The 20,270-nt window shown below is 42.4% G+C and overlaps 1 protein-coding gene across 1 annotated transcript in view; it reads left to right on the top strand.

Moving 5' to 3' along the window:
• The first annotated feature begins 4,858 nt into the window (after positions 1-4,858).
• The window catches only part of kalrna (kalirin RhoGEF kinase a), a 205,466-nt gene continuing 190,054 nt past the window's right edge, over positions 4,859-20,270 (top strand). Inside the window, exon 1 of the mRNA XM_085766061.1 lies at positions 4,859-4,925. Within this exon, the coding sequence (XP_085622187.1) occupies positions 4,859-4,925 (67 nt within the window). The remainder of the gene's footprint in view (positions 4,926-20,270) is intronic.

Raw genomic sequence — 20,270 nt, 5'->3', positions numbered from 1 at the left:
TCAGGTACTACACTGGTTTTTTAAATGTCTCTGCAGGGTAAGAAGATCAATGGGATCAGTGTTACAGGCATTGGAATGATTTAAAACCTGCATACCAGTGTATATATAGTATATAAAGATGAAGAAACAACTTTCATGCATAGTTATGTTTTGCTTGCTTCCCCTAAGAGACAGTTTAGGAATCTAAAATTGATTATACCAGGCAGGCAGACGTTGTATGTAATGATATCACTGGTGGTATAAGAGTTTCTTGTAAATGAAGATGACTTACAGCTCTCCATTGAATGGAGGCCTCAGGAGAGTTTTCTTTGTGTCTCTCAGTTTAATATGCAGAGACTTGGCCGAGGACTGGAGACGAGGGGCACCGGGGGGCAGCAGCAATAACGCAGAGCCAAGATAGTCGGCTTAAAAAACTCCACATTAAGGTCTGTGACCTTCTGTGAGAGTGTGAGGTGGAAATAATTTCCTCTGCACTGTATCTGAATGTCACCTCCACACCGATTTCAGGACACATCTCAGATCCTCCCTGTGAATTAATGTCTGAAAAACCCAGAGAGAAGAAAGTCTGTCGAGAGAAATCCAATATTAGAGTGAGATTTAATATATTAAAATGTTTTAGAGACTCTTGTGAGAGACAACAAGGCTAATTCTTTTTATGTCATCATCTGTCCTGTGTGACTACAGCCAGTCCCCAGTGTCATTGAACACACCAGCGAGCATTCAAGCAGTGTGTTATTTGGGAAATGGCCGAAATCATCCATGAAAACTGAGTAGCAGGGTTTTAATAGGCTCCTCTGAGGCTGTCAAAGGGAAGACAGAGAGAGAGAGAGAGAAAAAATCATATTACACAACAACCCAGCGGTCATGTGCAGCAGCGACCACTAGGTGGCAGTGACACACAGCAGGAGGAAGCAGACCGTGGAGCGCTTTGCACATGGCCTCCATGCTGATGAGGTGAAGGGAGGAGGAGGAGGAGGAGGAGGAGGAGGAGGAGAGAGACTGGCAGGAGGACCAGAGGAGGAGGAGGGAGAGTGGGAGTGGGAGTGAGAGGGGGAGATGTAAAACATGGAGACCCCTGGACAAAGGCCAGCGCACAGGCAGCAGCCCCCTCCTCCTCCCAGGCCGGAGGAGAGGAACATGAAAGTCAGTGATACATCACAGTCAGAGCTTCAGTAAAATGTGGTGACGTAAAACTCTGGAAATCTAAACAGGTCTTATTCTCCCAGACTCACACACACACACACACACACACACACACACACACACACACACACACACACACACACACACACACTACAGCACAAATTACTGCCACATCACACATGTATGGCTGTTCCTCGTTTAATGGGGGCCGACATCATACTCACATGTTTCAGCCTCATATATTTGTTTTGTTTGTTGTTTTTGTCTGTGGTTCTGAAGGTGTTACAGAGGAGGCAGAGACTTCTACAACTTTAGTGTTATGAACAAAAGACTGGAGATTTGAAGGGATAGTTCAACATTTTGGAAAATTGGCCCATTGTCATAATCCCTATAGTCATAGCAGTAGGTTCGTTACCTTTAATTGTCGGTGCAAGCTGTTTTTAGAACGGCGGAGCAGAGCCGTGAGCTGCTCAGAGCTACACTACGGAGGCTCATTATGGGATTTCTTGGCCTCCGTAGCGTAGCTCTGAGCAGCTCACGGCTCTGCTCCGCCGTTCTAAAAACAGCTTGCACCGACAATTAAAGGTAACGAACCTACTGCTATGACTATAGGGATTATGACAATGGGACAATTTGCCCAAATGGTGAACTATCCCTTTAATGTCCACAACAAACCTCACATCACCTTTATGATTGGGCCGTATTCCTAAAGATTGTAAGAATCCTCTCAGAGCTCCTAACTTAACCTACAGATTCCTAGCAAGGAGTCTTAGCTTAGGAGTGACTCCAGAACACTCTCAGAGAACTCTGAGCAAGGAGTGGACAGAAACTCCTTTAGTGAGGAGGTGTGGCTGACCCCCGTTGCTAGGTATGAGTCATCATTTCAAACGCTGTGATTGGTTGATCCTAAAAGTTAGATAAAGGGGCGGTGTTTAGCTCAGTTGGTAGAGCAGTCCTATCCTGCATGTCATTCCCCCTCTTTCTGCTTCCTGTCTCTCTCTCTCAATTGTTCTGTCAATTAAAGGCCAAAAAGCCCCAAAAATATACTTTAAAAAAAGCTAGATAAAAAATATAATTTTGGTGATAATGGGCAAAGGATGGACCCTCAAATCGATAAATTTAACCATAGAATCCAATCTTATAAAGACTGTGTAATTGTAAAAAATATTTCACATAAAACAAAATATCTGTTAAGCTATCTACTTTAAAATTATCCTACAAAATGTGTGAAAACTTGCACAGTATTCACATAGTGAAACTTGCTTATATTAATTACCATGCTGGTAATTCTTGCACTTTCAACTTTCAACATTTCAACTCAATTTGGTATTAACAAGGGTTAGCTTTCATCAGTGTCTGTGATTGCTGACCGGCCTATAAGAAGCAGTGTTGGTTGGCTTTGAAATCTACAGTGAACAGCAATGGAGAAGAAAAGAACAAGGAAACCCAACTGGACAGAGGAACAGGAACAATCTGTAGCGTTTCATTAATTCACTGACATCCAGTGTTTGGAGAATATCTCTCCTGCCTCTTCTGTCCACCATTTTGTCCTCTGCTCAGGGAACTCCTAAGCCACTTAAAAGTCCTCTTCCCTACTCTTAACAGATCCCACCTTAGGAGCTCTCTAAGAGCTAGGATTCTTTAGGAATAGCTTTTATCTTTACTAGGATCTACTCTTAACTTTTAGGAGAAATTCTAAGAAAACATCATGATTCTAAGAATTTTCTTAGAATTTGGCCACTAGGAGCAACTCTTTGCACTAAGAATCTTTAGGAATACGATCTGTAGGAGGTCTGCAAGTCCAGGGGAAGAGACTCACCCAGGCAAAAAATAACATCTAATAAAGGTAGGCTACATGCTCAAACAACAGGGAGAACAGCCACAAACCTTCTCCAAGACTGACTTAAGGACGGATGACGGATGCAGTCGGGCTGACCCATCCCATTGTGTTGGGACATGTCGGGCTCTCCCAGCGTTAATTGCCTACTAAGCAAGAAACCAGTCGGTGACAGGGACAGAACAAAACCTGCAAGACCTGATGAGTGAAGGAGTGACAAGTCTTTTCTTCAGTTAAACGTCTTGAAAGATTAAGTAATGATGATTAACTTTGGGAAGTCAACCATGAATTCTGTACCAACCCTGATAAAGACGAGTTGGTGTTGGTGTATTTGTGAAATAGCTTCAACAGTGGTTGTCTAGTAGGAAACTGGATTGATTTCATGTATCTTCTGAGATGATGACTCTGTCTTACATAAGGTTTAATGTTCTGTATCATTGCCTGGTGCAGAAAAAAAACAAAAAACTGACTTTTGTCAAAGTGTTGAGTGAGAGTTTTGTCCTCAGTGACCTCTACAACAGGTCGCCCTGTTTATACAGAGTTTGAACTATGACCTTCAGGCTGACCACATAAAGACAAGGAAGTTGATGAACAGTAGATTATTTTAATTTCTTGCTGCTTTTTGCTCACTTTCAGTTTCACTGGATGATCTATTGTGGAGTAAATATTTGTGGATTGTAGATTAATGTTACAGGTTTGCTTCTCTGAAAACTTTAGGTAGACGACAGGGATGCACAGAAAAGACAGAAGAGACAAGAGACAACACAAAACACAATGTGCAGACAAAAAAAAGGTTTTGCTTTGTCTTTCTACTGCAAAGAAATTTAAATCAAAAGCAACTGGACTTGGTTATTTGTCTAGGAAGACATTTCACCTCTCATCCAAGAGGCTTCATCAGTTCATGTAGCATCTGACCAGGATTTAAATTTCTTTGGGGATAACGATGACTTGGACAAATGAAAATATTCACAGGCTTTCTACAGCAGCTTTGCACAATATGTGTTCTTAAAATCCCTCTATATTGTACAATAGCTACCATATCAGTGAATATACTGTGATATACAGTTAATAGCGATACAGTATTAGTTTCAGACGGTCCAGAGTCCAGACACTATTACACACATTCATGCTCCTCAGTGGATGAACTAGTCAGGGCTGTTCCTGCAGCGCCACCTTCAGGTCAAAATTGTCCAAATGAAACTTTCTTTCTGTTTTTTTTTTATACGTAAATAAATCGTTATTGAAATGTACTTACTTTAATAAGTATAATAATAATAATAATAACAATAAAGATGATGATGATGATATAATAATAACAACAAAGTGTTTGTTTCTGATGGGCAGTCATTTTATTTGCTTTGACACACACATCAATTCTTACTAATAAAGGTCAATGAATTGAATTGGGAGAGAGAGAGAGAGAGAGAGAGAGCGCGGGCGAGAGAGAGAGAGAGAGAGGGAGGGGAGAGGAGGGGAGAGGAGAGGAGGGGAGGGGGGAAAGGGAGGGAGAGGGAGGGAGGTAGAGAGACCCTGGCGGACAGCAGCAGCAGCAGAGGGAGGTTGGACCGGGAACAATAGAGAGAAACGAAGCCAGCCCCGAAACAACCACACAAACCGAGAGACAGAGAGGGCGACAGACAGAGAGAAAGAAAGGGATGGAGGGAGAGGGAGGGAAAGAGAGAACATGTAAGGAGTGAGGAGGAGGAGGAGAAGACGCGAGGAGAGGATTTTCCGGAGCGGAGAGGGCTTTTTCTCCTTCTTTTTTTTTTCTTATATATATAGGATATTTTCTATCGCAGTGTGTGTGTGTGTGTCGGTGTGTGTCGGTGTGTGTGTGTGTGTGTGTGGGTGGGTGGACCGTAGCGCAGCGGACCCGGGATGAATCCTGCAGAAGCAGCCGAGGAGGCGCCGAGCGACTCCGACTCTGATGCCTTCTACAAAACAGGTAGGAGAGAGAACACAACACAACACAACACAGACACACACACAAAGGCAGCAGAGCGGTGCTGCATGTCACCAGAGCTCCGCGACTCAACACACACACATACACACACACACACACACACACACACACACACACACACACACACACACACACACACACACACACACACACACACACACACACACATAGCCTACACACACACACGGGCAAACACACATTTATATATTTAAACAGACACACACACTGTAGCTACACAGCAGAGTGAACATGGAGCCGCAGAAAATGAGTGGAAATGGAAATGTGGAGACGAGAGAGTCAAGGAGCTGTGTGTGTGTGTGTGTGTGTGTGTGTGTGTGTGTGTGTGTGTGTGTGTGTGTGTGTGTGTGTGTGTGTGTGTGTGTGTGTGAGGGTTTACAGGCTTTAACAGGGCTACTGTGTGTGTGTGTGTGTGTGTGTGATGCTGATGGTTGGTGTCTTACAAAGGAAGGAGGAGGAAGCAGATCTCTGGTCAAAAGGCTGCTAAATGACGGTGTGTGTGTGATAGGGCTTTGTATTGTGTTGTGTTGTGTTGTGTTGCATGTGTGTGGTTGTGTCTGTGTGTGTCTGTGTGTGTGTGTGTGTGTGTGTGTGTGTGTGTGTGTGTGTGTGTGTGTGTGTGTGTGTTGAAAGAACACACTGATCAATTAGACTGAAGGGGTCCAACATGGTCAGAAGGTGAAAGGAAGTGTTGTTGTTGTTGTTGTGCTTGGTTGTTGTAGCCTAATGATGGAGGGTGTGTGTGTTTGTATGTGTGTGTGTTTGTGTGTGTGTGTGTGTGTGTGTGTGTGTGTGTGTGTGTGTGTGCCTCCCTCCAGAGCCTAATGGCTAAACTGCAACTGTCAATTCTTTTCATCATCATTGATCATCGATCGGCTCCTGGAGCTGCAGATGTTCCTCTGAGCAGAACATCTGGAGTCACTTCCTGGTTGTTTTTTCCAGCTGTTGAGACGAGGCAGCAGCACATAAACCGGCAGATACACTGATGATAAATATGAGTCATTGATCATCCATCAGCTTCATAAATGTGATGTTTGTCTGCTTTTCTTTGTTGTTTGGAAGCAATAAGTGATCGATCAATCGGCTGATCGATATATAATGTAAATTGGAAGTTGTAACTGAAGAGGAAACTGAATCAGTTATTGATTAGTTTTATTAACGTGATTAATCATATGTGACTTCAAGTGTGTGACGTAACGCTGGGTTTTATAGTGACATCTGTGTGTCTCTGCTAATCAGTGATCAATAATGGAAATGAGACTAAAAACACAGTCATATAGTTTGTTAGTGTTATGGATTTGTGTGTGTGTGTATGTGAGAGAGAAAGAGAGGGTATACAGTATAAATGTATATATACTATTTTCTTTTTCTTTTATTTGTATATATTTGATTCTGTGAGTTGTATTTGTTTTGTTTCATTGATTCTTGATGCTTTGTTAGTTCTCGCAACATTCATTCATGCCAATAGAGCAAATTGGAAATGAATTGAATTGAGAGAGAGAGAGAGAGGGAGAGAAATGACAGCAAAGATAAAATGAGTTTTATCAGTTTAGCAGAGTGGTGACATATTGGTGACATATTGTATAGACCACACACACACACACACACACACACACACACACGCATACACACACAGTATGCAGCAGTGAGTTGACACACCCTGACTCTCTCTCTCTGCCTGTCGGTGTAATTCAGTTGAATAACTTTATTATGAACAATCCTGCCAAGGTGGTTTATTAAATCAAACGCACCCTATAAATGCCCCCTCTCCTTCTCTCTCTCTCCTCCTTCTCTTTCTCTCTCCCTCTCTCTCTCTCTCTCCACGTGTGATCTTCTCCTCTTCCTCTTTCCCATAACGTGAGCTGCTTGTCTGTCTGTCAGCTGGACCCGGTCCAACAGATGGACGTGGAAATCCTCCCGTTGACTCACCAGAACAAACAATGAGACAAAAAAACTAAAAAAAGGTCTGATTCACTGAAAACGACTGTAGTCAGACGTGACGTTATAGAAACAACCTGAAGCTGCAGGATGATTTCAGTGGTTTGGACTCGGCTGCATCAGACTGTCAAACCAAGCTAGAAATCTGAGTTCATATCTCCATAGTAAAAAGCCACAGAGGATCATGGGTAGTGTAGTCTTTTAGAGCCATGTAACCAGACATTAGTGAATGAAAATCTCCCAACACGGTGTCCAAAAATGTCTGTTTTTGTTCGGCTGATAGGGAAGAATCCAAAAATACTCATGTTACAAGCGTTAGAGGTGGTGCATCACATCAGGTTGACTGGCCCTAGATCAGCTCTAAAACGCCTGTAGGTGTGTTCATGTGAGTGTGTTTGTCTCTGTGATGGGCCGGTGACCTCAGCTGTGATTGGCTCCAGCCCCTCGATAAAACAAATTCATTCATAACCTTTATTTAAACTCAGAGACATTTACAATATGACCGAGACGAAACACAAAACGTATAAGGACAGAACACAAAACATTTGAAACATACATAAGCATAACAGAATACCGGAAGTTAAAGGTGACATGGATAAATTGAAACATACGTAAGTGTAGTTAAAAGCAGGAGCAGTTATAGGTAAAATAAGATGAGATGTAGTTATGGTTTTAAATTGTCCTATTGATAAAAGTGAGGTAAGTTTCAGATGATTTTGCAGAGTGGTCCAGGTTGTAGGTGCACTGCACAGTAAGTGTGAAACAAATGGGTGAAAGGGTTCAATTTGCAACTGTATCAAGTCAAAAAGTTCATTTATTGTGACAATAGTTGTCTAACTGATCAGATAATGACTTCATTGCTGCCTTATTGCTAAATGTAAACAACCCAATGCAAAACTACTGTTAGAAAAACTGGCTCCACTTCATCAGCAGGACAGTGTATTGGCTATGTAATGCAATTTTAGTTTTTTTCCAAGGTCTATTTATAGATAAATGTCAAAACACAACATAATCACAATGTTATATGCACAAACAGTTACAGTTTATTTTTAAAGCTGCCAGACTCAGAGTAGTTGCACCTGTAGCCCATAATTAGTATTTAACATTGAGTTCCTACAGTGTCAGACATGAGTATCGATCAGAGGCTCAAATACAACACACAACCACTGTCCCCATGGAAACTATTGATAAAATATGGTCACAGCGCTTCAAAGAGTCGATACAGTGTCATGTGATAATAAAACATCCAGATACTTCTAGTGACATGATAGAAGAAGTAGAAGAAGTTGGTGATGGTGTTTGATGCTGGAGGTTCAGGAGGCGGCTGTTCTCCAGACTTGAGTGTGTGAGTGTTGAACATTTCGATACAGACTCAGAGTGTGAACAACAGACGACCTGAGCCGAGTGTGTGTGTGTGTGTGTGTGTGTGTGTGTGTGTGAGTCAGTATCAGGATCATTACACTTCTCCCCAGCAGCTCAGGCGGCGTGTGGAGCTTCTATCAGAGCTGTTTGCTTTGTAGTCGTCCCTGAGGAGCAGGACTTTGTTTTGAAACAATGATCCAAACACATGAGAGAAATATAGTGAGAACTAAAACTCTCTGTATGTGTGTGTGTGTGTGTGTGTGTGTGTGTGTGTGTGTGTGTGTGTGTGTGTGTGTTGTGCACATTAAAATGCAGCAGAGTGTGTGAAGAGCAGACGGAGGTCTCTCCCTCTCTGAGCTCAGAGGAAATTAAAGATGGCTCCGTCCCCTCTGCTTCATCTCTAAAAACCAGTTTCATATTCCTGAACATCTGCCAATACTGATACCGATCGATTAATGAGCCGATCATCAATCACTCTGCAGGGGCTCTGACATCATATGAATCAATACCTTGTCTGCTGTGACAGCTTCTTCCTCACGCTGCTGTTTTATGAAGCTGAACTTCATCCTGTCGGTGATGAGAGACGATGCACGTCTGAGCCTCCTGCTGGTTTCTGATTAGCCTGTATCGATCGATCAGTTACCGATCGCATCAAGAGGTTTAATCAGGTTTGTTATCATTCCAGATGCTATTCTTTACAACATCAGGTTTTGACAGTAAGGAAACAAGAAGCCAGCAACACTCTGTGTCCTTCTGATATCTTCAATGCCTCACTGGTACAGACAACTCACTCTCTTTCTAAATTGTTTGTTAGCCGACTTTTTTTCTTCTTTTGAGTGTGCGCGCTCTTCCCTCTTCTTTGATTTACAGTAAGAAAACAAACCAAACAAACAGGAAAGACGAGGAAAATTAGGAAAAATGTTAGACGAGGTTGAGCCGGTGAACGGGACACAGTGTCGGACCGTGAGCTCTGCAGAGAGAGAGAGAGATTATTAAATCATTTTGCGCTCACAGCTCAGCCATTGATCTTTTTTTATGACGGCTTCCTGTGCTCACACACACACACACACACACACACACACACACACACACACACACACATGCAATAAGGTGTCAGCTCCGGCCTTGGAAGTAAAAAAAACCCAAATCAGTTAAAACAGAAGGGAACATCCAGTTCAGGATCCTCAGCTCATCAGCTTCGACACAGTTTAGATAGAAACTTAAAGCCTCAGTGTGTAGTAGGCTACTGGGACTAAACCGTGACATCTAGCGTTCAGATTCTAGATCGCAGCGCTCACTCGCTCACCCCTCCCATCGGCAAAGTGACGGTGGCCGCCGAGGACAAACACGTTCGCAAACTAGCCGCTAACTGCTAACAATATCTCTCTGACCAATTACTATCGTTTTGTTTTTTTATCATTACTCGTGCCTTCAGTCATATTTCACAGCAAAAAGTTACACAGGAGGACTTACAGGATGTGCCAGTTACTCACAAAAACAACTACGTCGATCATCCTCCGGGGGCACAAGCTTAATCACAGACGATCAATAGTGCGTTTGAGCCTAATTTGTCCACTTTCGCGTACCGTATTCAAAGATGGCGGTGTATGTATTTGTAAACAACTTATTCTGAGCTACGAGACAGCTTTCATTGGTGTGCGGTTGTGATTAGACTTCAGTAAATATGTATTTCTGAAAGCAATATTTGATTTTTGCTAATAAAAAGCCTAATAAGTTACATACTGTCCCTTTAAAAAGTTCAGTTTATCTGACTTGTGTTTTCTTTTATTTATTTGTGTGTAACTTAAGTTGATCTGCTTGAATTTTGTATTTATACGACAGTGGAAGTGAAAAACATCAAAATGAAATCAGACTCCCAGGACTTGAATGTATAGTATTCATAATCTGTCAGGCTTAAAGGAATAGTTCACCAAAAAATGAATTTCAGTGATTAGTGACTCACGTTCATGCTGATGAATACTCTGGAGTAGTTTTTTATTCCTCAAAGTGCATCTTTCATGTTTTGGTGAACTATTCCTTTAAAACACACACACACAGACACACAGGAAAGTGCAGGCGGCGTGGCTGCTCAGTGTTATGCTAATCAGCTGGGTATAAATAGGATCCCAAATTATCAGACGGAAACAGGAAGTGACATGCATTCATACCTACACACACACACACACACACACACACACACACACACACACACACACACACATATGCAATCAGAGCGTCTTGAGTGTTTATCAGACAGCCGACGCCAGCTGTCTGTCAATAGCTGCTGCTGTTGCTAAGCTACCGAGACGATCATATCACAGTTTTCTTTATTTTATTAGGATAAAAAGGACAAAAAACGAGGAGGAGAAGTTGTTTGGTTTGTCGGTTGTTTGTGTCGTGTCGTGACACGGGAGGAAGCGCCGCGGCTCCTCGCCCACAGGCATGCTGGGAGATTAAGACCGTCTTCCTCACACCAAGAGGCGTCATGAGGCTGAAGGATGAGGTCATCAGCATCACTTGAAGTGATAAAAGCAGCAGCAGCAGCACAGAGCTCCTCCTTAATAGGCCTATTTCACCAGATTCTGAAGTGACGTCACACAGGGTAAATCTACATCCGGTCCGGTCAGCTGCAGCTAGAGCGACTGACAGAGTGGCGACACTTTTCATTCAAACAAACTAATACGACCGCCACAGAAGATTTCATCAGTGAGACTAACATTAATCTCCTAAAAAAGTTTAACCAGTCAGCGGTAAACCTCTAAAACCTGTGGATAAAGTTACCTGGATGTAGCTACGAGCATCTGCTACTAGCCCCCGCTCGCTGCCTGCTAGCCCCCGGTCGCTGCCTGCTAGCCCCCGGTCGCTGCCTGCTAGCCCCCGGTCGCTGCCTGCTAGCCCCCGGTCGCTGCCTACTAGCCCCCGGTCGCTGCCTGCTAGCCCCCGGTCGCTGCCTGCTAGCCCCCGGTCGCTGCCTGCTAGCCCCCGGTCGCTGCCTACTAGCCCCCGGTCGCTGCCTACTAGCCCCCGGTCGCTGCTCCCTTTGCATTTCTCCCAAAACAAGCACATTTCCTAACAGGAAATATCTGGATAAACTGACAACAGGCTGCGGATTTAACGGCGATGTTCTCGCATTAAATAATATTAAGACTTTTAGCAGCTTCACTGCTATCACTGTCAGTTGCTGCTGAACGGCGATAGCGATGCTAATTTGTTAGCCCGTCGTTAGCATTAAGCTAGCGGACGTTATGCTTAGTTAGCATTAAGCTAACGGACGTTATGCTTAGTTAGCATTAAGCTAACGGACTTTATGCTTAGTAGTGGTACTGGCTGTGTGTGGTTTGAAGGTTGTTTCAAATAATGTGGGTTTGAGTGAACATCTTTGATGATTAAATACATATTGCTGCTTAATATGTTTTATGTATGGCATTATTACAGTAGGCTAATGATTAGCCGCTAATCTTCCATTTGGACAGTGACAAATAAAACCTTGAAGCAAGAAGATTTTGTTGAAGAACTGACATTGATATACAGTAATTCAGTAACGGTTGTAAACCAGTGTACGGTTTAGTTTTAATATTTTGCCGTTTAAAAGCAAGCTAAACAAAGTCTTTTCCATCATCTCTTCGTATAGCCTACCCTGCTAGAAAAACCAGCATGGAAATGATGCTGGTCTATGCTGTTTGTTTTTTTTTTAGCAGTAGCCAAAACCCACTTCTTTCTCAGGTCTTTCTTTCGGAAACTCATGGAAATGCAAGTATGGCTGTTTTTGTCTAGAATTTGTACACTGAGGTGCAGCAGAAGCTTTTATTTTTGGATTCAGCCATTGCGCTTCCGCGACCGGAAGTAGTTTTACCCTGTAACGGAAACCGGAAGTACCTAAACCCGGAAGTGGTGAAATAGGCCTATGCTGCTTCATGTGAAACCTTCTCCAGACAATCTAATAATTACAAAGACACACAAAGTTAATGCGTCAGTTTGTCTTCACTCTGCCAACGTCTGGAGGTTGTTGGGATCAGTCTATGTAAAGTAACACGATGCACAGACCCTGAGTCAGCGCTGAATGACTGGACAGATGGAATATGAACATGACGAGGAGAATACAGTATAGTGATGTCTGATCCCGTTTCACTGCAGGTAACAATCTGCTGGGTCACTGCTTCGTCTTTAGGTTGTGTATTGATAACGGCTGAAAATCCCTGTGGTCCTGAGATCCACTACTGACTTTGCTTTGACAACATTGTGTGATGTTAGGCTGTTTGAGGCACAAGTTCAGAGTTTGGAGAGAAATGTGATCAACTCTTTGGTTGTTTTATCCACAAAGCTCGTGAAGATGTGTCAATCAAACTAGAGATTGACTGTTAGTGGACGTTTCTTTGCAATTTTTGGAGACCAAAGGAGACCTGAACTCCATCCACAGCTTATTATGAGTTAGAAAGTCTTTTTAGAGGACACATCTGACATCTGACTATTGTAGTTACTACGATTGATGCACCGGTGCAGTTTATTACAGTAACCGTGTCAAACAGGGACCCCTTACATGTGACACTGTGGGTGTGGTATTTCAGGAAACACCCACATGGGTCGTATGGGAGCGGTTAAAAAAAGAACAAGCTCTTTAGTTGTTTTGGTTGTTTACGTCTTGTTGGACCCATGTCCCAATTAAGGTCCATATTCTGGATACATTGTTTACATGCAATCAGCATATTTCCGTCCCATCCTATGTTTGCAAAAAGAAAAAAAGAAAATGACCACTAGTGTTGTGTTGCATTGTTTTCAAAACTTCCCAGAGAGTTTTGATTAAAGTAGGAAAAGAGTTCACGTATGAAGACTGAGGAGACATTCTTTCACATGTCACAAGGCTCATTTTCTTCTTTGAAGACATGTTTCTATTAGATTACACAGGCTAGTTTACCAGCTATAACCCAGGTTGTAAACTGTCTGTTAAAACGTAAGAATAGTCACATGACGTGTCTTGATATGATTATTGTTCGCTTTTAATATCATAGTCTGATTTAAATGATCAGAAACTGCTGTTTACATGGCAGTGTCTTATTCAGGTTAATAGTGTAAGAGTATTGCTGTGCATGTGAACATAGTCACTGTCTGTAATGCAGATTCAGATTCTCCAACATGGAATTCTCCCCTAGTTTCATAGTGTGTTATATTTTTGAATAAAGATTTTGCATTTCAAAAACCAAAAGCGCAGCAGAGATGCACCACGACACAAGCTCATGATGTCCCTTACCTTCGCTGTCATGGAGCTTCTGTCTTTTTTTGGTATTTTACACCGTGTGTTTGAGCTCAGCAGCCCATTCCCCGCACAATGTGACGTGCCTCAGATCGACACTGTACAGCCTGACACAGATTGGGAACCAGGATTTCTTTTTTTGTAGATCCATCCTGCACAGTTTGCGACACGCAGTTGTTGTTGTTGTGGCAGACAGAGCGCCTTAGATCCTCTCCCTATAGTACAACTTTTTTCCACCTTAAGGGTAGATCTAATTTCTCCGAGTCAAGACCTCGATTCACCCCAAAAACAAACCGGACTGAACCAAAGTCTGAGCAGGAACCTCAACTCACCCTGAGAACATAACTGTGCATAACTGACCTCCTTTCTGCCGTCACATGTTCTTCCTTTAAAGGAGAGAATTAAATCAATTATTAGGTCTGCTTTACATTACAGATGTTATCTCAGTGTGTGTGAGCGTGTGTGTGAGTGTCTTCAGCAGGACGCATGAGAAAGTGGAAACGTACAGTGTGTGTGTGTGTGTGTGTGCGCCTGCTTGTGTTTGAGTGGTCTGTGAACAGAGACATTACATGGATGAATGACCAGTAATCCATTCATTCACTCCGCCACACACGCACACACACACACACACACACACACAACTTCCTGCAGGCTTAGCGCCAGATTAACCTGCAATAGAAGCAGTTAAACTCTAAGACAGAGGAGGAGAGGACGCTGGATGAGTTGTGTTGGTGTTTCCCCTTTTTGGTCTTTGTTTTGTCTCTCCCATCATGTTCCTGCGCTGTCGTTCGTACGGCTTCACGTCTCATCAGATTTTGTCATTAAAATAAATTACTACGTTTATACAGTGGGATTAAAACTAATGTTGTTTAAATAAAGCTTTAATGGGCTCACACTGTCGCTAAAACTGTCTTGAACTAATACTTGTCTTGCACTTGCACTGATACCTCTGGTCATGTGCAGCCATGAATACATATGAACATATTTGACTAGAGTCAGTTCAGTGAACATCATCAGAGACCGTGCATGTTGGAGCACAAGCTTAACTCTGCCAATAAGGTTTGGTCTTTGAAGTTCTTACTGAAAACACTTGTGAACACCTGCACGCATCCAAAGAAATCAATTATAGCCATTACAAATCAGACACACATGAGATTTCATTGATAAGATCTTGACCAAACACATTGTAAAAATGAATTAATACAGAAAATGTTCCTTGTGCCAGAAGGAAATAGGCCTTAAGTGTCAGTACTGAAATATCAAGAGCCATGTGCATAGCCATGTGCTATTACTGAATAGCTATAAGATAATCATTTCCTCTGGATATTGGGTTTGAAAAAAGTGGGCGATGTGTCATAAAACACAAAGTCTATAGAGTGTGAATTAAGTGTTGTTTGTTGAGGCCGGAGAGTGTTTTCTAAGTCTATTTAAAGTGGGTCTTTCAGAGTCAGTCGGCCATGAAGGAGTCTTTGTTCACCCACTTTAACCTGTAGGACAACGTGTGATGCATTTTGCTGCCACGGAGGAAATGCATTCAAGGGGCCTGAAACTAAATTCATATTCACATAGAGTCACCACATGGAAATCTCTGAAAACACCAAGAGCCACAGCTGCTCACTTCAAAAAGACTGAAACATCCTCACTGTTAAGGAAAATGGTTTTGACTGCTTACAACAGCGTGACTGTGACTGATAGGCAAGATACACAAACTGTGGGTTTTATGCAGTACCGCATTTTATGTTTCAATTATTAAATATAACTTAATTTCTCTTTGGATTAATTATAGCTTAGAGAAACTTTCCCAGCAGGAGTTTTACAGTAACAGAGCTGGAAATCGGAGGTTCTGTAATCAGAGTTGTCCTACTTTTGGGCCAAAATGGTGATTAAAAATGCCTGTGAATATTTGTCTTGTCATAATGTTGACAATATGGTGTTAGACAGTGTTAGCATCAGCTAGCAGCAAAATGCTAAACCACTTAAAGACAAGAACAACAAACACTAATCAGATGAATTAGCTTTGTTGTCTTACATGTGCAGACAAGATGGTTCCTACATTACCCATAGTGCAACTCCACTAACACAACGGAAGTTTTTGATGTGTCTTGCTAGTGTAGCCATGCTAGCAAATGAAAGACAAGCTACAAAGTGTGGTGTGACCATGTTTTTGGTCACAAAAGCTAAATAAAATAAGCAGTAGTGTTTTTTAAACATCTGATAGGCTATTTTAAATCAGCTCTCTTTATACATAGCTAACATTAACAGCTACTTTAAGTTCACCATGACACTTCTTTCCTTTATTCATCAAGACTTGTCTCCAGAGTAAGGTGACCAGATTTCCGAAATGAAAATCGGGGACATTTTCAGCGCGGTGGTCAAAATTCAAATGTTATCGTTATGAAATGAATAACAGGGGCAATTGCATGTTAATGTATTTTGGCAAAGCAAATGAGTAGCCAATAAGAAGTTACCCTTAAGCCTTCCAACCTCTCAGCCACTTCTGGCTACCAGTTCAACAGCATCGGCAATAAACAACATCATCAAATGCTACTGTATTATAATTAGAGAATAGCCACCTCTGTTCAGGCTGCAGGAGCTGTTTATTCTATCATGTCTCCAGCATTTAACATTAGAGCTGTAACAATCAGAACCAGAAAAACAACCAGGACAAAAACAACAACAACAAAACAGAAGCCAGTGAGGCTTCTGCCACAAACAAACACTTTCACACTCCTGGGTGGATTCTTAGCTCAGTGTTTTTAAACCTTTTTTGAGCCATGGCACATTTTGTTCATTAACCAAAAATGTTACAAAATGACGCAGTGCAGCCTAATACAGTAAATATAATACAAATATTGTCTCTTACAGTGTAGTTAGTTTATTCTGACTCAGTAATGGTCATTGCTAAGGCAGGTCATGGTACAGGCCACACATTGACATAAAAGAGTCCTATTTTATTAGCCAACTCTGCCAGACAGTCACTATTGCAGACACAGATGCTCAACAAAGCCAAATTATTTTTAGGAACTAAATAATATTTGTTTGGACACAAACTGTTAACTGGTAACAAGAACTTCTAATTTGACTCTGATTCTTATTATTATTATGTTTTTTTTTCCCGCTATGTCAATCAACTCATGGGAGCTTGTCAGCACGTGCACACTTCCACTCGTGACTGCAGCCAGCAAAGCGTTACATGAGAGGATTTACACTTATGCTGTGCACTCCTTGTGAAAAAAAAAAGTCATAACAAACTCTGAGTGCAACGTGCAACGTGTGCTTCACCCTGTAAGGACGGTGCCCTGCTCTCCAGCCGGCTCCCCGTCACTCACCTGCAGCTGCACAGACGAGCAGAGGAGCAGAGGAGCTCAGCTGTTCTGGCGTGGATGTGCCGCAGCGCAAAAAGAGACCAGCCGGTCGACACAAGCCATTTACCGCGCACGTAACGTCAGCACGTTAGTTAAACTGGTTTAACCCTACAGCTTAACCATAATAACTTAAGTTTGCATCCATACGCAACTTTTTTTCTCCCCCATTCAAATCGGGGACATTTTCGGGGACAGTTTTAACCGGGGACAGTTTTAACCGGGGACAGTTCTAACCGGGGACAGTTTTAACCGGGGACAGTTTTAACCGGGGACAGGTCGGCCAAATCGGGGACTGTCCCCGAAAATCCGGGACGTCTGGTCACCCTACTCCAGAGGTGGATAACTACTCTCTAGTTCTGCTTCTATTTCAATCACGTCTTTTCTTCTACTGATGTTAGCATGCTAACCAGCTGACCCTGGTTTTGTTGTCTAGTTTTGTCAGTTTCCGATACCGAGTCAGTGTTGCGTACAGATTGTCGCATCGATTACAGACTGGACTACGAAATCTACAAAAGTGCGCAAAGGTACTGAAATGAGACGGTCTGGTTTACGAGGGATTAATGTTGATGTGTCCACCGTTACTAAAAGAGTTGCTTCTGTTGTTTATTTTTGAGGTTTTTACTGTTGATCTGAACTGAATCACAATTGACTGACCGGCTGTTGATACCAACATTGTGTATAGCTAGAACAAAATGTATAAATAGCTGCTCTGACAGTGGACGTCTGGTCTGCAGCAGAAAGGTAAAGTTAATAGCATCTTAAGCTTATGTTTCAACTCTCATCTATTAATAATGAGCAGACTCTATCAGACTTATACCTGAAATTGGTTCTGTTACAAGACGGCAAGCCCTTTATCTCTGTGGATGCTCAGTCCTCTAAAATTTCTACATACATAGGCTACAGCTCTTCATTCCTTTTCTAGGACCACTGATTAATTATAAAAGTGTAGAGTTTAAGTGTTTTATCACAGAAAGGTGTTTTTCCTTTGACCTGTTTCTTGGATTTTGTGGCTGCTGCACTTTTTCATTTGCCGTGGAGTCAACATTGAACCGTCATGTTCTGCAGGCAGTGCACAGCAGGGACGGCACCAGCACCATCTGGGAATATCTTGTTATTAAAATGTAATTTTTTCTTAAAGCAGCTTTGGTGCAGAGCTAATCCCCCGTCTTGAATGATCTGTCGGTTAACTGTTAATGAAGCTGGTTCATCCACTGAATCCACAGCTTCGTCCAATCTGTTACAGCCTGGACCAAAGTTTATTTATAGTAGCACTGGAGTGGTTTCTAGAGAACTATAATAGTAGTTATTTGGTCTGGAAAAAGACAAATAAGATGGTAAAATATGGTCTGACAGTGTGGAGGAAATGCATTGCTCTTTCTTGTTATTTTCATTGAGATGAAGATCCAGCAGATCAGTGAACGCAGTGATAAATGCAGGACTCGTCCTCCTTCTCATCATCATCATCACCCTGGGAAAATGTCACAATAGTTACCGTGTGTATAGACGGATAAAGAACCAGGTGTCTTTGTTCTCCATGTAAATATTAAATCCACATCATGGCTTATAAGATCATCACACGTGGCTCATTTCGTACATTAAAGTCCATTCATAGGACATTATATTTCAGTCTTTTATACCTTCAGTTTGTTATTGACCCTTTTTCTTTGTTTGTTTTGATGCTTTGAGCTCCACCATGTTCCCCAGCTGGACTCTTTCTCTGCTGTTTGATGCTGGGCAGGTTGTGTACAGGTGGTACAGTGGTTTTTGTGCTGAAAACAACCTCCTGATGTGGTTTCAAATGATGCTGTGAGAGTGAAAGAAAACAGTAAAGTTTTGTGTTGAATGGATAACGATGAACTGAAACTCACTATAAAGCTAGAGGCATCATAGAAATACATATTATATTACGTATATTATATTCTAACTTCCTGTAGCAGATGGGCATTGTATATTTTAGCAATCAATACTCAGACAGGAGGAAATTGTGCATTTGTTGGGGAGGATGGTGTGTGTGTGTGTGTGTGTGTGTGTGTGTGGGGCATCATCCACTATATTCATGTTAATGGAAGAACACGTGTAGAGGTGTGGCTCATCTGTGTGTTGTGGACAGTAATGGATTAAACGGTGTCGGGCGCCGGTGGTGATACAGACAGACGGTGGGTGTCAATAGGAGCAAAGCTGAACTTGTTTTTTTGTTTTGTTTTTCATCATCACTTCTTTCTTTGTGTATTTTATGTTTTAGATTTACAGGGAGAATTATTATGGACACTAAGTGGAGCGTCCTGTTCCTTTAAATGAAACCTCAGTACTGAGTCATGGTGAGGAAACGTGGAGGGAGGAGCCACACATCAATTATTGAAGAGGCAGAGAGAGACTCACCCCTCCTGCCTCCATCAGGAACAATAAGATGCTGCTGAGGTGAGAGGCAGGGATTCCCTCCCTCCCTCCCTCCCTCCCTCCCTCCCTCCATCCATCCATCCTACATCCTTCCCTCCCTCCCTCCATCTTCCTTTTTGTCTCTCCCTCACACACCCAGTGTCAAGAGCAGTGGCAGATGGGTGTGAAGAATGAAGTGTGTGTGTGTGTGTGTGTGTGTGATTGTGTATTTGGGATGTTGGGGTGACGGACAGGAACAGAGAGAGAGAGAGAGAGAGAAAGAGAGAGAGGCAGCTTAAGTGGATTAGACCTTATTACCCACCGGGGGACGAGGGAGAGAGAGCTAGAAGGACAGAGAGAGAGAGAGAGAGAAAGAGTGTTAAATAGATAAATACAAAGAAAGGATTTCCTCTCCTCCTCCTCCTCCTCCTTTTGTCTCCTCCCTCCTTAAAAGCTTTCGAGTCTTTGGGCAGCTGCAGCCATATGGCCGTGTGTGTGTGTGTGTGCGCTTGTGTGTGTGTGTGTGTGTGTGTGTGTGTGTGTGTGTGTGTGTGTGTGTAATGAGCATCCGTTTTGACTCTCATCGATCACTAAGACATTTCACAGACATGTATGTGAGTGTGTGTGTTACCAGCTGATTAGTGGTGCTAGCTAATAGACCTTGATGTTATTAACTGCTGCGAGCAGGTGTTTGCCTTTGTCTCTGTGTGTGTGTCTGTGTGTGTGTGTGTGTGTGTGTGTGTGTGTGTGTGTGTGTGTCATACAGACAGAGACAGGAAGCTTTTATCCTGATTGACAGGGCGGCCCAGAGCTGTTAAAAACCACAGATCATTAGACTATGGAAAAAAAATGGAAACAGTAGAATCTAATTTTACTCTCTCCAAGAAGATTTTTTAATATAACCAACAATCACAGCTGTGAACTCAGACACACTGAGCACTGCTAGAAAACCTTTTGTCAGAGAACAACAACAACGACACACAGCAGTGTAAAGCCACAGCTAAAAGTCCTATATTTACA

The sequence above is a fragment of the Trachurus japonicus genome, chromosome 21 (genome assembly GCF_045865225.1).
Source record: "Trachurus japonicus isolate A0001 chromosome 21, Traja_1.0".
Taxonomy (NCBI): Eukaryota; Metazoa; Chordata; class Actinopteri; order Carangiformes; family Carangidae; genus Trachurus; species Trachurus japonicus.
The sequence above is the reverse complement of the archived record's forward strand: the minus strand, read 5'-3'. Positions and strand labels throughout refer to the sequence as shown.